General features: G+C 44.8%; 1 protein-coding gene across 1 annotated transcript; it reads left to right on the top strand.

Moving 5' to 3' along the window:
- The first annotated feature begins 10,147 nt into the window (after window positions 1-10,147).
- Window positions 10,148-15,064, top strand: kek1 (kekkon 1). Its single transcript, XM_017253347.3, has one exon. It carries the CDS (start codon window positions 11,169-11,171, stop codon window positions 13,815-13,817), a length of 2,649 nt encoding a protein of 882 aa, XP_017108836.2. The 5' UTR covers window positions 10,148-11,168; the 3' UTR covers window positions 13,818-15,064.
- The last annotated feature ends 5,118 nt before the right edge of the window (window positions 15,065-20,182 follow it).

Here is a 20,182-nt window from a genome sequence, read left to right on the forward strand (position 1 = left end):
GTTGTTTCAATTCGTAGCCGAAAATACTCTTTCAAAAGAAGTAGTACTGGCTACAACTAGCTCAGAAAACAATAAATTATAATACATAACCAAATAGCAATGCACGTTGGTGGTTTATAGTTAGGTGACAGTCTTTTGTAAAATTAAAATAAATAAATCGTTGAGAAAATACTACTACTACTAAATTATCCCTTTCTAAATAGCAAAATATTTAAAAAGAAAAATGTAGTTTCGTTATTTATTTTTAGGAATACTATTTAAACTTGCCATTTAAGCCAATCTGAAACATCCATAGCCATTTAAAGTCCCAAATATATTATTTCAAGGGTATATCTTGACGTAAAACGAAGATAAAAGAACAGAAGCAGGATGAGCCGTCCCGGCTAAAAACCGCTAAAATAGTCGTCGCTTTCCGGGTGGGTCCCCACGCTTCTACTCCATGCCGACTTTTAAATCCTCACTTTCTGCTTCCTATTTCGGGTCAGACTTTAACCCATAAGAGTCGCCTGCTGTGTCCCAAAGAAAAGGCTTAAAAATACGGGGGGTGTTCCAGTGGTAGAGAGTGAAAGTTGTAGCCGAGTCCACTGCGACTTGTGCAATTTTTAGTGCAACTAATTCTTTCTGAAGTATCTTATTGTTGGGCCACAAAAAACCGCAATTTAGTGCGGCGTATGCGGGCCTTGCCACTCTGCATCCTGCCATTTGCTCTGCGGGATTGCCCGCCCACCGAATCCCAGCCAGCTTGGAGGGAAGTGTTCGCAGTTGGAAGCCTAAGCCTACTTCATGTTCTCTGTTTTTGTTGTCCGGTTTTTGCCGCAGGAAGTCAAAAGTATCGCGGCAGCTTAAACACAGAGAAAGCAAGAGAGGGGAAGTGCGAGTGCAGGAGAAGGATAGAAGGAGTGGGATAGCCACAGATAGTCCCTCTTGTCCTGGAGGGACTCTTGTTATCCTTGCCCGGCGGAGTTTATTTCCCTCTTGTTGATTGTCACAGTTATCCAGAGGAAAATTCTCACCCGCTCCGTGTTATGTGGGTGTTGCCTGTTATGCACTCGAGTACAAATGACCATAATATGTTGGCCATATTGTTGTAGAGTTGAAAGTCACTTGCAGTTTGTGTGGCAGACTTGGCTGTAGAGGGTAGGGCTGAAGAGTGTTTAAAATGCGTGAAGCAGACAAGGACCTTAATCTTGTTATCAGGCTTGAAACTCCAAATCAGTTTTTGGCGTTGTATAAACTATTGAAATTGATGAGTGTTTTAGAGCTATTAATGATGCATATATGGATAAATAGAACCAGAACTGATACAATATAATTTCTAAACCCTTTTATTTCGTCATTTAGCATATGGCCCGCCCTTCAACTATATTGGGAAACTTTTGAAAGAAATCCATTGCGTTACGCTTGACTCGGATTTTGGGTCTCGACTCTAGACGGTAGACGCTGCACGCTAGACCTTTCCAATTAGAGCCGAATGGCAATCCGACTATTTGTTATTTTTCGCCCCAAAAACGGAAAGTAAAATAATATTCGCTGCGAACGGAAATGAGCAATTGGAGCGTGAAAAAGTGTAATTACCACTAATTCTCCAAGATCTGGCCGAGCGAACAGCATTTATGGAAATGGCCGCGAAGAGCGAAAACATCAGGGAAGAAGAGGTGGATGTGAAACTGAAGCCGAGCTAATGAGGGGCGATGTTTAATTAAAACTTCTCGCAATTGTTTCTAATGAGTGTCGTTAAAGCATAAAAGAACGGTGTATAAATCACAGACGACGATGCCTGGCCCCCAAGCTTACTAAAATGTACATGTTTAGTATCACATATATATATTCCTATATATCCCTCTATTCTGGCCACTTCCGTTTGCCAAACACGTAGCCATAAAGACAGGGGGCAGAAGGGAGCAGCAAACGACACACGCGGCGAGAAAAACTTATGCGCTCAAGCAGTTAGCAGTCACAGATAAGACTGCTGGAAAATGCGGAGAGAAAACCTTATCAACTGAAGCCCCAAGATTTACCAGCCAGACACGTGGAAGTGTGTGGCAAGCTCAACTACTTTTGCTGGGCTCCTTCCTACGGTAATATATCTCTGCCCCTGCCGTCTATTGCCTCTTAATGCTAATGAAAAATATTTCCAACTGTGCAGCCGGGATTAGGGGAGGTTACCCGTTTATTACTCGACAAGCCTTCAAAATCTCGAGCACACAATACACCCACCCCGACGAACAATAAGTGGCACAAAACCGAAGCCACGACCTCTTATTATGTTGATGGGGCTGGGTGGGAGACATCGTTTAATATTTAGTTGAAGATTTAATGCAGCCACTAAATGTTCTAGGGCAAGGTAGATCTTAGAGATGGAAGCGTGTCACGGAATTAAAATACTTGAGGGTAAACTTTTCAAAACTTTAATTTCCTATTTTATTTGTTTATAATTTATTTATTTATTATTTATTTTCTTTTCCAGGACCTATTTAATGTTTATCTAGTTAAGCAGATAAATTTTCACTCATAAATTAATTTATTGAAAATTAATTTAATTTTCTTGATCATAAAAGTGGAATAATCGTTAAATCTCATCACGGGCTCCTCACTTGCATTTACAAGCATTCTGATAAGCCCAAGAATGTGCTCCCTGAATTACATAATGAGTCTGGGGTTTAAGGTTTCATCTTTGCCGTTCGGCCGTCCTGCTGCGGGCACTTTGGACTCCTCGGAAATTATTTCCAGCTCCTAGACAGCCGCAGGACGTACGGACACGTAGTTATAGAATTTAACTTGCGGCTGTACATTTTAATTAAGAAGAAAAGAAATGGCCCACCCGAACCCCCGGAGAGCTACAGTCCTTTCTCTTCCTGTGGCCAGAATCTCTCAATAAGTTCTATAAATAAAATTATGCCCGGCATTCCTTGGGATGCCTTGGGAGACCCCACCTGAAACGCAAGGTATATTTTTGGGAATTGAAATTTAAATGAAACTATGTGAGTGCGCCTCCCGCAGGGACCCTCAAAAGGCCTCTCCCAAATGCCAAGTGGGACAGAAAGCAGTTCCAGACGCACTCGGGCCAACGAGCAGAAGTCGCACAACTCATTCATGCAGAAGTCCATTGACATTTAATAGCCGACTGAGCCGACTCCGGATTTTCAGTCCCAGTCCTGCTCTCGAACTCAGCTTTGAACTAAGGCGTCGAAGTCACGGTCCCAATTTCAAAGCTGGACGAGTCAGAGCTTACCGAACTCTCAGGTGTCTCAACCCAAGGGGACCTGTACTCGGACTCGACTATTCCCCTGCTGCGTTTCCACTGCAAAGGTACCTCCGTGCGGAGGGGCTTCTAGCGAAACCTGAAATTCGGTAGCACCATCTAAGAGGATATATGCGATTGGTAGTTGAAGAAGGAATATGTTTCTTATTGAACTAAATTTTCAACGAAATTTTCTGGACCCCTAACTATTTACTATTTTTGAACTATTTTAATAATAAACATTGTGAGTAATGTGAGTTACAAATACAGGATATTGTTCAATCGAATCTAAATTTGTACATATATCCTCGTGTGCTTCTGATTCTGCTTTATTTTCTTTATTTTTGTTCGAGTTTATTTGCTGCTGCCTTCGCACAGGATGTGGCCAGCTCAGGTGCACATGTCTCCGATTTTGCGGCAATCGCCGGTGGAAGGGACGCCACTTAAATGGGCAGCCGGTTCGACTCGAAGGTAAATTACGCATAAATCATAGAAAATTAAAAGGCCCGAATGAATGAGGCAGCGAATGAATGAATGAGAGCATGAGCGAACCGAACGGATGGAATGTGACTTCCGTTCAAGTAATTAATGATGACACATAGAGGTATGAGATTTCGCCGCAGACATATAAATTCTGATTGCCTAAAGGGATAACCTGGACATCGATTAAGGGATTTGCTGCAGAACTGACAGTCATCGAAATGTGCGAAAACTGTCAATAGAAATGGGATTCTAATTGGTTTTAAACTCTTTTCAACGGATAATGGTCAGCCCTGATAAAGGATGGAAATTTATGGGCCCGGACTGGGTCTGCCGGAGGGTTCAACGTTAAAATTAATTCACTGATGAATGTGGAAATTAATGTATGTGGTAGGCAAATTAATACCACGAGACTGTTATGACGAAATACATAGTTTTAATTAAGTTGGACTGCTTTATCAATAAATCATATTAAAGAAAAGCACTGAAATATTGAAAGCCCCGCTGCGCAGCGACCTTAACCAGATGAACATACAAATTTTTCCGCGAATCACTTAACCCTTCATAAATTTACAACTGATTTCCAATTAGGGACTGACAGATTTGGGCTCCCGACTCGAACGAACCCATAAATTGCCTCCCCAAAATCAATTTCATCTTTCGCTGAGATTACCAAAAAAGCTGAAAGCTGCTTACCAGCTATGCCATCGATTTCGGGCCACGTATTCTCCGGGCCTCTGGGTCCGCAGCCACAAGTTCAACGGTCGAAGCTGTCGCCGCCGTCGCATCCAATGAACTGATTAGACAAACAATTAATTCCTGCCAATTATGGTGGCTGCTTGCCGTCACTGCGCTTCTGGCCGTGTCCGAAAACTGAACTGGAAACCACTTAAACGCGATTTGATTGAAAAGCTTAAAGGAGCATCCCGCCCCTCGCAGAGCTGCCCAGCAGCCATTTGTGTCGCGCTCTCGATACTTTTGACCCCACGGCCAGCCCAACCTCCTGACTTTCCTCGCTTTCCCGGCTTCCCCCGTTGATTTGCGTTGCTCATGGTCCCCGAACAATTTGACATAAATCTAAACAAAACAAGTAAAGTGGCCGGGGCAGACGCAAGGCCGCACTCGCATTTGGAAAGTGGAGTCTTGTGTAGCTGGTCCTATACCCTGCAATTGAAGTTTGAATCTGATGTTATTAATCTGATGATTATTGGATAAATTGTTTTTAATTTTTATGAAAGTGTGAACAAGCTTAGCAGCTAAGCATGGTAATTATGCTAAAAAGCACTTTAAGCACTATATTTAAACTGTCATGATAGTATCTTCTAATTATAATGTTAGTTTTCTTTTTTAAAAATAAGATAGTACCTTGTGGGATATAGTAGTATCTTATGGTAGTTCGGTTAGATATACTTTATTTTTTTTTAATTTTTACATTGGATGGATTTGTTTAATACGAAATTTCAACATTATTTACAATTTTAAAGCTATTTGAATTTTAAGATTTAGACAATCTTTAACGACTTTCTAATACCCAGCATTATATGCATACACCCTGTTTGGTTTCGGGCTGCTCTAAGAAGTGGCCGCACGACGACTCCATTAATCAAGGCCGCAAACAAGCGTGGCACCCGCCGGAGAGGACGCCCGGAACAAGGGGGTGGAATTGCATTTGTGGGTGGTGGGTGCTGAGTAGTAACTTAGGACAGAGGTTAACTGCTGGATACACACACATATAAACATAAATAATTGGAATGATTCTTTAAAGGCAATTACCTAATTTGGAACGCTTTGAATAATTGCCCAGGACTGAACCGAAAAGTCTGCGCAACCAAATCTGTGAAAACGCAACAGTGGCAGGGGCAGAGAGGGACAGAAAGACGGACGAGAGAGATAGCAAAAGGACAGCGTCGCACTAAGCGGCTTAATGCCCCAAAATGAAGATAAAGTGATTTCAGCGCCGCTTCTGTTTTTGCAAGTGCAACACGCCCGAGAGACATTTAAATCCAAAACAGTTCGAAAATAATTAGAGCGTTTAGTGACCCCATCTACGCTCGGAAGGCAGTGGCCGCCCACAATATCTCCGGTTTTCCCATTGCCCCTCGGGGAACGCGCTGAAATGTTGAGAGCCATGTTGCACGACGACGTCAACGGACGGAGAAAGAAGACAGCGACATAACTAGATGAACACTAAATACTCTGGAAAATGCAGTAATTGTGTAGGAGTAATTATTTTTTTCAAGCTTTTGTTTTTCTTTGCTTCTTGCTGTAATCATTATTAATTCTGAAGCTTCACAAATGTATTTGGATTTAATTAAAGCTTCAAATAAAAATCGAATAACTATGTGAGTAATCCAATTGCAGTTCGTCGCCATGCAACTGGTATTAAACTTAAACACCGTAAAAATGCAATTAGTGATTAGGATACAGCGACACCAGAACAAAGGAAAATATATTAATGATGCTCGCATTTAGCAATTTGAACTTTTTTCCAGCATTAATCGCATTAATCGTTACTGAAATCATGACAAATTGCGAATACCTTTGAAGCACTTTGTTTCGGAGATGATACCAGTGGGAGTGGAGGGCAGCCAAGTGGACAGCGGACGTCCGAATCGGAGAATCCAGGACCGGCCACGTCCCAAGTGACCCAAAAGGACACGCAGCGAACCCTTGACTCTGGGAATGATAAACGGATAGGGGGCGGGGAGCTGCGGCCGGAGTCTGGCACAGTTTGAAGTTAAATAAATTAAGGGCAATTAGGCGCAGCATTACAAGCACAAAGGTCACTCGAAACTGGCCTCCGCATCCCCGTTCGCCGGCCCAAAGGCCAGGTGATTTCTGAAGTTATGAACGAAATGTTTATTTGCGGACTTCCCAGCGGGAGACAACTGGCATTCGAGGAGCCGTCTCAGGCCGAACTCCATCGCTGCTGATGCGATTTATAATTGCGCACTCTACACTGTACATTTACCGTTTCCCTCTCCGACACAAGGCGGAAGTTGTTCAGCGCGAAGATTAGCGGCGAGTCGGTTCGAGGCCCAGACGAGACCAGAAAGCGTAACGCAAATAGAAAAACAGCAATCAGAAAGCAGCACTTTTGGCCAATTAGCTGCGGCTAATTGTTGGTGCCTGCCTGGTGCAGAGGTGGAAGAAAGTACTCGTACGCGAAACCCAAAACATGAAGCCAACCCACAGTCGGGGGAGGAGAAATCGCTGAACAATTTATTGCAAACCGCATTAGTCTGTTTCGAAAGGTGCCAAGTCACAAGTGGCTGATCCCCTGGCTGCGATCAGCACTTTTTCCGCCAACTTCCGCTGCTCCCAGAAAATATTTGCATAGTGGCCGAGTTCTACTTTTGCCAGCTAAGCAAAAGATGATCAAAGACGGTCAAGCGGATAATGAATGGAAAATATGCAAAGCTAAGTGGGAGGAAATATGTATATAAAGATTTTTTTGGTTTTTTTTTCATTTTACTACTGAGGTAGAATACTATAAGCCAGTTGCACGCACTCTTATTATTTATTTAAAATTTCATTACAAATTTTGACTATAAAAGTTGAACTCATATGTCCTACATTGGCATTAAAAATGTAAAAATAAACTCAAGACTGTACTTAATTCAACGGCCAGACCTTTGACATCCATAAAAGCCAGAAACATGCAAAACATATTTTCCACTTAATAATTCAAGCGAATAAAGCTCCAACTTTCAACCCAATCTACTTAGTTCTCGGTACCTGAAGGCATCGAGTGAACTCGAGATACTCATGCTTGGCTGCCCAAAAATACGAAACTAAAAGAAAAATTCAAACACGCAAGAGAAGATTTCACTTTTTGAAGCTCGGGCAACAACTGAGGCAAAGAAAAATACCAGAAAACAATACACAATCATAACTGACCTTAATCAATGTCTACGGAGTTGGGTTTTCTGTCTATCTGCGTGCCCGAGTGTGGGTGGCTGGGAAACTGGAGAGCCATCTGCGTTGGCCAAACACGAAGTGTATCTTCGAATGTAACAAGCATATGCAATCGCGTTTTTTTCGCTCCAAAGGAGGACAAAAACAATGGCAACATGGGCTCTGGGCCGCCCATCTCCATCTGCGAACTACGAGTGCACCACTACCGCTGTTTTCTCTGGCTGTGAACGAGTTTTCTGCGAAAACTTCTCAGGCAATCTAAATCTGGACGGAGCTGGGAGATGCCACTTCTCCAAGTCGCCAGAGCCAGCGATGCTATTTCATTCATATGCAACGAAGGCCGGCCAGAGGGGAGGCAAGAAGCCCAGAGGAAACAGGTAACACAGAGAGCGTTTCCTGTCTGGCCGAGAAACAAGACGCGAAAGGTATCATGTACCTGCCCGGAGTGTCCCGCAGGTGAAGTAACTTATACGCTATTTCAGCCTCCTCTTCAACTGCCTAACTTCTGGCCTGGGGGTAATTAGTTTAGAGACTTTTTATACCCGTTCTTGTTCTTATTCCCGTTCTCGATCCCAGTTCCCAGTCTCGGGCATCATCATTAAATGAGAGATACAATATCCATATCTGCAGAGTAGCTCTTCCACTGCCGTATGTAAACCGACAGGTCGTAAAATCATCACATTGTGAAATATCTGCACACGATGCAATGAATTCATTCACTTGGCCCGGCGAATTCATTCAGTTAGTTGCGCTCTGCCGCTGGCCTGCGAGTACGAGTAAGTATCTTGTATCTGGCGGATGTGACTCATTCGGTCAAGTCTGAAATTGCGCCGCAAAGCAAAGCGAAGCCAAGCAAACCGAAGCGAAGCCAAGCTATCTTTTTCATTTGCCACTTACTCGTCTGTGCCGACTGCAAGCTAAGCAATTCTCAGAGTTTCTGATGTTTTTCTCCCATCTGTGTTTCTTGGGTATTTTTTGGGCTTGTTTCCGTCGCTGTTTTCTGCTCGAGTAGCTTGATCGCTGATTGACTGTAGGTACACACAGTACATACATAGATGAGTGGGAACTATGTATGTACAAAGCCTCTCATAGGAATATTAAATATATTTTTTACCATTTATGTACACAGTAAGCTGGTAGGCCTCTAATTTTTTCAAAGTTAATATTGAAATATCATCGTAACTGGTCACAAAACAATGATATTTCATGAATGCATATGATTAGAAATCGGGGGACCATCAAATTTGGCGTTCACATAAAGGTTTAAGCCCTAACCCTCTACTTAATAAAAAAAAACTGTTCTGTTTAATTTTTGTTAAATTTTTTTAAACAATGCCTGGATGCCTACAGGTTTTTACCGAAATTCCAACTATGTATATTAATATTTAATGTTGAAATTGCATTGAAACCATCCCACTACTAAGAAAACGAAATAAAATTTCATAAAAGCCTATGAGAACATATCGGGGAATAAGGGATAAAAATTAAGTTTAAAAAGTTTAAGGTCCTAACCCTGTACATGGGTACATTATATAAGAAATTACCCTTTATTTTAAAAATTAAATTAATTGATTTTTAACCATGAAGTTCCAATCGTTAAATTCCTAACAAATCCAATCCAATCCAATCTCTTATCTATGTATCTTATGTTATTATATCCCTTTATCTCTCTCCAAAAAAATGGATTATTACAATTTGTACTCCTAGAGAGTTTTAGTTTGTAGCAAGAAAGTGTGTGTGGTATAGGGTATATAGGGTATCAGTATATCAGTATTAGACTGGGTATTGTCGGGAACCTTGACTATAGCCGTTTTTTCTTGTTAAAGAGATAAGAGGTCACTGTGGACGGCAGTAAACAAGGTGGCGAACCTATAATAGATTCGAATTTTTGTATATTTTTAATAATTAGTTCTAAAAATTTCTGGGAAGCAAGAAAGTGGCATTTTTTCAGAGAAAAACTGTGCTTTTATTCACAGGGTGTTGATGACTCAAATTTTATAGATAAGGTTTTCAAGTTAAAACACATTTAAGTGAAATTGAAAATATACAAACAAAAACCGAATACAAAATAAAATTTTTTAATGAATAAAATCGAGCTGTTATTCTTATAAACATCACAAACAAATGTTTAAGGAGAAACATCGAATTTATATTGTCAAGCTCGTCCCATTTATAATCCTTTTTATGTTGTCAGGCTGCCACTCCGCTGAAACGACCGCGCAGTCTATTTATAACGCATCAGACTTTATTTATAAAGCGCCAGGATAATTCGGAATCTTTACAACGACGGCGTGTGCAGTATAATCCTGGTCGCCGTTCGTGTGGGCCTGGCCCACATGTTGCTTGGCATCATGTTGCTGGGAAGCGAACCGGGTAGAGCAACATGGACTCGGGCTTTCGCATCTGTGCTTTCTCCACGCCGCTGAATATGAGCGCGCCACGAAGAGAGCCCGAAGTAGCTTCGGTTTAGCCGAGCTGGGGCTCTGATTTGAGACCGTGGAGCCCCGCATGGCACTCAGTTCCAATTTTTAAGCCCGAACGAGCGGTTGCGTCAGTCCGCTGCGTCGCCATCGCTGTGAGTGCGTGTGCCTGTGTGTGTGCGAGTGATCCAGTGATTCAAGCCCCGTGACTCGGTTTCGGGCAAGGTGCAGTGGAACCGTTGCAGGCCAGCTGCAAGTGCAAATCAATGCCCAACTGCCAGAAGCGGCCCTCGCGGAAAGCCAGCTAGCTCCCCTCGCGACTGGCTCGGGCCCCCACGTCTCGAATGGGACCGAGCGTGCCGCTCGTAGCGAAAACGAAACCGAAAGCGACGAAAAAAGCACGACGAGCATGAACGCGATGCGAATTAAAGCCTTGCGTGGCAAAAAACGCTAACGGAATCCTGCAAAAAACGGGAAAAAATAAATAAATAATAATAGCAGCAAACTAAAGAAAATTGTGCTGGAAAAGGTTGCGTAGCAGAAATAATAATAGAAAACGGCAGAGAGGAAATACGAATTTCGGTGGCCGAAAAGTAAAACCGATTATCATTCGCAGGAGTGAGAGTGAAAGTGGGTTGTGTGTGCGATATAAATAAATATAAATAACATTGGGTCTGGCCAGCGCTAATTACGGCGAAACATGAAAATCTTTGCGAAAAGCGCCGCTCAGAATACACAAACAACAAGTGAGGCCAAGGCGTCAATTAATCAATTTTCCGCTTGACCCACAAGGAAGTTTCCATATCATAATTAAAAATTATACCAAGGCCCATAGGGAACGAATGAAACAAAAGTAAACCCCAACATATCCATGAAACACAAATAAAAGCAATAAAGCCTCTTCGAAGACTTCATATCAGAATAAACTCCAAGCTCAAACAATTAAGCTAAACTGAAACTGTAAACTTTTTGTGAAAAATAAAAAAATAAAACCTTAAAAAGATAAAACCAAAGAATTAAATCTACCATATCGCCAATAAAACGAGAATCCATGGCTGCAGCCTAGAAGACTCCATCACAGGACTCACAATCTACAAAAAGCGAGGAAAATGCATATCAGAGCTTTGGCGATCCTGGTCCTTAGCCTGCTGCCCGGGGTCATCCAGGGCAATCGCTACAACCAGCGCCTCTATGCCAGCGGAGGCGGCTCCCCGTCCGCCTCGTCGCCAGGGAGCTACCGGAGCTCCTCGCCGTCTTCCCAGAACGAGGTGTACCCCGTGGCGGACAGCCAGCCCATGACCGAGGACGGCTACATCCCGCCCAGCCAGCACTTCAACCCCGCCCACACCAGCGACCTGGACCCCCCCGCCCAGCAGCTGAGCACCTGCCAGACGGTGTGCGCCTGCAAGTGGAAGGGCGGCAAGCAGACGGTGGAGTGCATCGATCGACACCTGATCCAGATCCCCGAGCACATCGACCCCAACACCCAGGTGCTGGACATGTCCGGAAACAAGCTGCAAACTCTCTCCAACGAGCAGTTCATCAGGGCCAACCTCCTGAACCTGCAGAAGCTGTATCTGAGGAACTGCAAGATCGGCGAGATAGAGAGGGAGACCTTCAAGGGCCTCACCAACCTCGTGGAGCTGGACTTGTCGCACAACCTGCTGGTGAAGGTGCCCAGCCTGGCCCTGGGACACATATCCTCGCTGAGGGAGCTCACCCTGGCCTCCAACCACATCCACAAAATAGAAGCCCAGGCCTTCGCGAACACCCCATCGCTGCACAAGCTGGATCTTTCCCACTGCGACATCCAGACGATCTCCCCCCAGGCCTTCAGTGGCCTGCAGGGTCTGACCCTGCTCCGACTGAACGGAAACAAGCTGAGCGAACTGTTGCCAAAGACCATAGAGACGTTGAGCCGCCTGCACGGAATCGAGCTGCACGACAACCCCTGGCTATGCGACTGCCGGCTGAGGGACACCAAGTTGTGGCTGATGCAGCGGAACATCCCGTATCCGGTCTCCCCAATCTGCTCAGGAGGCCCCGAACGGATCATCGATCGCACCTTCGCCGATCTCCACGTGGACGAGTTCGCGTGTCGCCCGGAAATGCTGCCCATATCGCACTACGTGGAGACGGCCATGGGGGAGAACGCCTCCATCACCTGCCGAGCGAGGGCCATTCCCGCGGCTAACATCAACTGGTACTGGAACGGGCGGCTCCTGGCGAACAACTCCGCCTTCACCGCCTACCAGAGGATACACATGTTCGAGCAGGTCGAGGGCGGATTCGAGAAGCGGTCCAAACTGGTGCTGACCAACGCCCAGGAGACGGACTCGAGTGAGTTCTACTGCGTGGCCGAGAACCGGGCTGGCATGGCCGAGGCGAACTTCACCCTCCACGTGAGCATGAGGGCAGCAGGCATGGCCTCGCTCGGAAGCGGACAGATTGTGGGCTTGAGCGCGGCCCTGGTGGCCCTCATTGTCTTCGCCCTGGGCGTGGCCATGTGCCTCCTCCTGAGAGTCAAGCGCCAGCCCTACGTCGACAGTAAGACACCCAATCACATGGAAGTAATCACGTCGGTCAACCATCAGAACTCCATAACGAACAAAACGCAGCCGGTGGCGGGAAACGGAACGGTAGGAGGAGTGGTGATTGCCAACGGAGCGGTGGCCAACATCATAGACGCGGGAGTCATCCAGGGCGGCACTCTGGAGCGGAAGAGCAGCAGTCGGGGAGCTGGGTCTCACGGGGGGCTGGATCAGCGCCATGCAAACCCCGTCCAGAAGCCGCCGAGGCTCACCGACCTGCCATACTCCACCCAGGGATACGACAACAATGGCAGTGTTCTCTCGACGGCGTCCTGCTTCATTTCTCCCACCGGCTCCCCCGGAAATGGCGGAAATAATCCGGACTTAATCAACGACACAAAGCGTTTTGGCAGCGATGAGTTTACGGACTTGAAGATACCACCGATTGGCGGTGTAGGTGCGGGCGGCAGTGGGGAGTACAGCCGGGCCAATGGCTGCGACTCCTTGTACCCCTCCGGGCTTTGGGAGCACGGTGGGCCCATGGGGGCCACCTCGGCGGACGATCTGTTCATGAAGCGCTATACGGACAAGACGCCGATTATTGACTCGACGCAGCTCTATGACTTGCACGAGCGCTCGACTGCCACGGATTACTTCAGCAAGACCTTCCCCAGGTCCCACCTGCAGCAGGGGGTGGCGAGCGGAGGAGGAGCCTCGACCGCATCAACCGTCACCACCAATCTTTCGGGCGGCTCATCTGCGGGCGGGGGCTATCCCAACGACTATGGACTGCCCTTGGTCCCCGGAGCGGAGCACCAGCACAACCACCAGCTACAGATGCACCCCCTGCAGCAGCTCCAGCAGCAGCTATCCTCCACGCTAAACCACCAGAAGCAGGAGGGCAGCTCCAACGGGAGCAGTCCCCACTTCAGCAGTCGCACGCTGCCGCGATTGCACGAGAGTGGCAGTGGCAGCGCCCGCTCCTCGCCGACTCCGGCCGGGGTTAACTCCCTGGCGCCGGGGCCAGCCCTCGCTCCCGCTAGCTCATCCAGTTCCTGCTCCATTCTGCCCAACGGCCAGCCCGTCAACGCCAAGACGATACGTGTGTGGCAGAAGGGGGGTGTGCCCGTGCTGCCCCCAGTGACGGCCCTGAAGCGGGCGCTCATCAGCAGCAGCCGCAACTCGCCGGACGAGGGCTACCAGGAGGGATGCGGCACGGACGTGTAAGCGCCGCGACCCGGGAGGGAGGAAACCAAACCAAGAACTGACTAAACTTAACACAAAGCATATTTAATTATAATAGAACAGGCATGTGGGAGGAAGAGAGAGACCTCTTCTAGGTGTAATTCGTAGATAGCGTAGCGCTGAGGTCCTAGGTGCAAGCGAACCGTTTGTGATAGTGTCTAACAAAAGATAATGCGAATGAAGATAATAATTGCCCGAGCAAGGAGAGGGCTAAAACGAATCACTGCACTTCACTAACGTATACTCTCCTAGGCAAGCAACTCGACTACTAAAACAACTCTAAACTAATGTTAACTTGAACGTAAACTAAGCCCCAGCTAAGCATTGTACAGTCAACTTTATTTCTATACCAATGGCAACTCTCAAGTCCCCGCATTACGTAAAGATAACCCAAGATGTAAGCAAACGGATTGATAAATGTTAATAATTCTTTAAATATATAACTGATGTATGCATATATGTATTTGTGTATGTGTGTGTATGTGTGCGTGTAATATCTAGGTTCGTTAAGTAGAAGGATGAGAACCCGAAACCAATAAACCTTTCCTCCAAGACTTGTAATCATAAATCAGAAAACAAACCGAAGTGGAAGCTCAACATTTGTAACTAAAAATCCCATATATTGTACTCGTAGGAGGTAAATGAATCATCGTTATTGTAAATACTAGATAACCAATAGAGAAGAAGCCCAATTTTTCATCCGACTATTGTTCAAACTCTCCCTGTAACGTTAGAAGCTGTGAAATTATGCAAACCCAAAACAGGCTCCCGAGGACGGCAGTAAATCTATCTACGGCGGTAGTTCTGATATTTGAATATCAGATATTTGATATTTGAATATCTACGGCGGTAGTTCTGATATTTGAATATCTTTAATTGCCAAAATAAATATTTTAAAACTATTCCATAAATTCAAATTCGATCGAACGTTTTTCTAATTCAACTATGTAGTGGATATTTGCTTCATTTTAATATTTCCCCAACTTCTGCAGGCCACCTGCGTAAATAATCGAAATTCCAAAAAATAAATGTTGTCGGCCAACTGGTCGAAACGTTTTCCTAATCAAGTTACACCAATTATCCGTCGATTCCATAGAAATACCTGCACAAAAGCATGATTTACTGCCGTCCAATCAGTGTTAGCAAAGAATATACATATATAAATTACATTTTGTGAATTTCCAAAAAAAAAAAAACGAAAAATATTGCAAATCGAACTCGAGAGGAGTCGAACTCAAATACACTAGGATAATTGAAATCTGTTGGCAGCCGAAAAGCAGAAAACAAACATCAAACGACGAAGATGAAAAGTAAAGAACGAGAAAGAAAAATATTCATCAAATTCATACGTAAATAAGCATATGTAAATTGTTTTTGAAAAACACTCACAAACACTCATGCAGACATTCGCAAACACATCACAAACAAGCACAGACACGTACGCAGACATACACGGACATGTATGAGCATGCAGGTGTAGGCCAGTTGTCCTTGTAACGGTTTAAAGCGTATCCACAAGATATTAATTGCCCGTATGTGCTAAGAATTAAAATTTAAGAAAACAAAAACAAAAACCAAACAACAAAAAAAGGCAAACACAAAATAATATTTTTAAGGTAAACCAAAGACTTTTTTCTTTGCATCTAAATGAGCGAAGGAGTCTTCAAAGGACTCTCACATATACATACACACACAGATACAGGACACACGTTCTCGCACTCGTGCAGCCCAAAGGAAGCCGAGCGGCGAAACGAGCAAGAAGAAACCGTAGCATTTAAGTCGAACCTATGTATTATGTATTGTATAATATATACCTACGTATAGTATATAGTCTATAGATGTGTACACTTATCAACAGAGCGGCGTGGCTAAAAAGTAAGCTAAGATAGGCTGAGGGGCGACAGTTGTAGAGACGGGACGAGAGAAAGCAGGAGGCCCGCAGACAAAAGGCGAGCACTGAATGCATGAAAGAAACTGAATGAACAACAAAGCAAAACGGAAATATATATAACATTATATATATCTATATATGAACGAAAACATAAACCATTGTCATTATTTTTTTACCCACAAGGCTACAAGGCTACCCGTCCAAAGGTAGGTAAGGTACGATCCTGAGCGCCTCGGGGGAGGTGGTCAGGGCTCGGAGTGGCTGACGTGACCCAATTAGCTGCCCATTCGAATTCCGTCCGAAGCTGGGGCTAAAGCCAAAGCTGATTCTACTGCCGGGGCTGCTGTTACTGCAACGCTTTGCCATATTAGGGCCAATCGTCTAATCGCCAATTATGCATTTTGCCCCCTCGCAGTCACACTAGCACACTCCCCACAACCACAGCCCATCTATGCCCGCAACCTCACCTCATCTCACCTGAAACACACACCACCAACACACACGGGAACAAACAGAAAATGTGGCTCAAATCGATAGGTCTATTCATTTGAGGCCAAAAATATGCCCATGGACGGGGAATATGGAATACACTAAGGAGAAGATGTCGAGAGAAAAGGTTGAAAGTTCATGGGCTTGGTTTTCAGTTTAATATTGTTCAATTTCTGTTTATCAAAATCTCTACAATTTAAAGAAAATATTGATTTGTTTAATATTGAAATTTAGTCAAGCTCTACCTTTCTGTATTCCAACCTTTTATATTTTATTACCTTTCTCATCTCAAGAACAAGTGGTAGCCATGGAGAGCACTCAATCTATAATCTTTGAGCTTGCAGAACCAGAACATTGGTCAGACGTTTTCCATTGCAAATTGGAGATATCTTTTTTGGGAAAATCTGCCAACGACCTCAACTCCGTCCGTATGCACCCTACGACCCCAGGTCCCTGTATGTCTGATTGGACGTGGGTGGTTAGGTGGCACGGCCACCGCCTGGGTGTTTTCGGGGGAGGAAGTTGTTAGGCAGCGCACAATAAATACGGCAGCCCAGTACCAGATTATATCATGGCGTGCGGCTATGTCTGGGCTCACCCAGGTCGCCGCCCACCACCCGGCACCCAGCCACTATAAACGCCTCGCTCATCCACGGCTTTGGCCACCAAGCCTTATTGACGACGCGCAAAGTTTGCCAACTAAACAAGTTTTGTGCCTCAAATGAAATTTAGGTTGCAACCGAAGCCCAACAAAAGCCAAACAAAACACCGGCCAGCAACAACAAGCAGCGGATGGAAATGAGGAGCGGGGAGTGCCGGGCAAGGAGGGTCTGAGAAAAAATTAGAACTTTTCTGCGCTGAAGGAAAGTGAATTTTATTTGTTCAACTTTATTACGTATACGTGCCGTTGTGCTGCCTGTGCAAATAACCAAAAATGCAAAACGTGGGCCGCTCCCACTTCTGCCCCCACCTCGCTTCGCCCTTCACCTTTTAATGCCGCCCCTCCCACCTCACGTCCCCCACCCGATGATCTCTAATGAAACCGCCGCCATTGCGGCCCGACAGGTGCTCGTCTCACATTTATGTTGCATACATTGCCGCGCTTTCAGGCGTTTTCTGTTTAACGACTTTGGCTAACACATACCTGCACTCGAAAAAAAACAGCATCTTGCAAATAGTTCGATAAATCAGATAAATTCCTTAAAGTTTTGCATTTTTCGCAAGAATTATAAATTTAAATAAATGAAGTGTATTAGGCCTACAGTAAAGTAGAATTTGGAGTACGCCTTTGGCCAGTTGGCCAGTTGGTAGGAAAGCATGTCTTGAGTGTAAATTGGAGGCATGCGAAATTTATAAGCAAAGCAAGTGCCGAAAAAATAAGGTAAGCCGCACACACGCAGCCAAACACGGCACACTCGTCCTCACTCATATACTCGCACACTTGCCTAAGCTAACAGACAGCGGGCCGTAAATATTGTTGAAAACGGCAGTTTATTTTTGGGGAGCCGAGGAAACATTATTCAATCGAGGCGCTTCTGGCCGGGCTAAGCCACACCGAGCTGGCCCGGAGAAGTCGAGCAGGAGGCACGGACAATCGGCAACCGCTGATGGATGTGAGCAGAAGCAACAAAGAGACAGCTGCTTGAAGGTGCACCGGCATAATGTTGGACGTTATTTTTGTACCGTTTTGTTCTCCTCGGCGTGTGGTGCTGGCCGTATAGAGGGACCGAGCGACCGCAAGTTAAATAAGAAGGAAATGAGCAGGAAATCAAGTCTCAGCTTCATGGGCCAAGAAAAATGCTCTAACTTGGAAGACTTTAATGGGAGGATAATGGTAGGTATGGTAAGAACAAGTATTTTATTTTAAATAATTTATTACAAAACAAAAAAAAAATTATTTATGCTTTAAAGCCTTCAGTATTTTGAAGCATTTTTTAACTGTAAAGAACTCGACTGGCTATAGGTAGAGTATCAGTGCTGCACACAAACCAGCACACGACCAGCACACGCGCACACTTTAAGCCCACATTCACACGCACACCCCCACAGGCCGGGAGTCGTAAACAGAGACTCAACAAAGAGTTGTCCTTTGACTGTCAAACACACACACATCCTCGCTCCTACCGCGCTCCGTCCATATGCATGTGTCTCTTTAGCGTCTCCAGGATTTAATGGCCTCATTAATTTTGTATGCTTGGCCTTAAATTATTTTACTTGCCTGCCCTGCTCAGCTATTCCATTAACTTGACTTTGCTATGCCCACAGCCGCATGCCACGCCCCCACTCGACGCCCAACGCCCCAGCGATCCACCGAAGTGGGAAGCACGGGGGAGTTGCCGGCGACGGGAAATCACTTTCTGACTGACTCGACTCGACGCGACTACATTAATTTACATAAGCTTAATTGTTTTATTTAATCAATAAAAATAATTAAATGCCATGTGCGTAAGTAATTAAAACAAATCGTTTTTATTGCGTGGCCGAAATTGGAATTGCATAAACATAAGCCGAAAGAGGCACGGCAGGCGAACAAAGGACTATCTAGTCGCGGAAAAATTTGCATGCAACATGGTGCATGTGGTTCGTAAGCGTAAGCGTGTGTGTGCCTATTTAATTACTGCACATCAAACATTAATCACCAACCAGCCAAATGCAAATACGCATGGGGGGACCCGAAAACGAAAACGAATTTTTGGCCAAATGATAATTTAGTTTTGATCAGCAAACAGAATTTGACGCCTCAGTCGTGCGGGCGGTGGCGAGGACGGGGGGCTTTTGTGGGAAGTCAAATCCATAAACCAAATTACTTTGTGCTTTGGTTTCGGCCAAATCTATGCCCACACATATGCATCTAAATCTATCGCTCCTACATATATTTTTTTTGATTTTTGGCAATTTTTCGGCAAAATTTATGGCGCACAAAGCGTAAAAACCAAAATAACCCCAGCAAATCAGTACGAGAAATTATGCAAAAATATTTTTCACTCGCGGTCAGCGGGAGTGTGTCGTGGTTGTGTGTTGGGTGTTGTATGTTTTAGGCGTAGGAAAACGATTTAATCCGAAACACAAACAGGCATACGGACTGGAAACACAGCTACAAATTAAGCTAATGCCCAGATAGATACATTTATATTGATCAGCAATTTAATGTAAATTATATTGTGTATTATGTGGGCAGACTGGAAGCGGAGGGGGCGGACGGTGTGCGTGAGCCACATTATGCAAATCAGAGTTTTGTATTTGAATCTCTCAGTCTGTTGCTTTTTATCGATATTTGTTTTATGGCGCACCCACAACCCGCACGCAGAGATAACGAGGAAAGCTCTTTGAGCATATGCCCGGGTAAGTAGGCTACAAAGCGTTGGCAGCGCAGAATTATGGTAAACTTTGTGGCCATTGAAAACGTAAAATAAAGATTTACCGTATACCGTGTATGGGGCATATCACGCAAGGTATTAAAAATTCATTTTGGGATTATTGTGCATTTTTTTTAAAGTTCCCACGCGGTGAGCTTAATGGGCTACAGACAATATTTAGGGTATTGTTGGCCGCAATGACAAAAAATATACTTTAATTTTGAACGATTTTACATTCAAAACTTTTCAAACTTCAGTTGGTTTCGAGGAATCAAGCCACCCACCGCAATTATCTAAAAGCGGGTATGCTTTCATTCGGCTTGACATTTTTGATTTCCTTGAAAAATCATCCCAAGTCGTCTATTTTCCCGCTCACCTTTCATTCCTATTTTTTTTATCAAGGGACAGGCCTGGCATTCATAGGATTTTCAGCCAGGAGCCGGAGCAATAACACAGCCACAATGTTGTCGAGACGGGGCCGGGGGAATATCAAGATCCCGCTCCAAATAAGCCTCCTGCTTCAGTTTTTTTTTGTATCTTTTTGGCCATTCTTGCCGCTGTACTCATTAAAAATTCAATAGAAAATACATTGTGGATGTATTGTTGTTGTT

The sequence above is a fragment of the Drosophila bipectinata genome, chromosome 2L, assembly GCF_030179905.1.
Source record: "Drosophila bipectinata strain 14024-0381.07 chromosome 2L, DbipHiC1v2, whole genome shotgun sequence".
Classification (NCBI taxonomy): Eukaryota; Metazoa; Arthropoda; class Insecta; order Diptera; family Drosophilidae; genus Drosophila; species Drosophila bipectinata.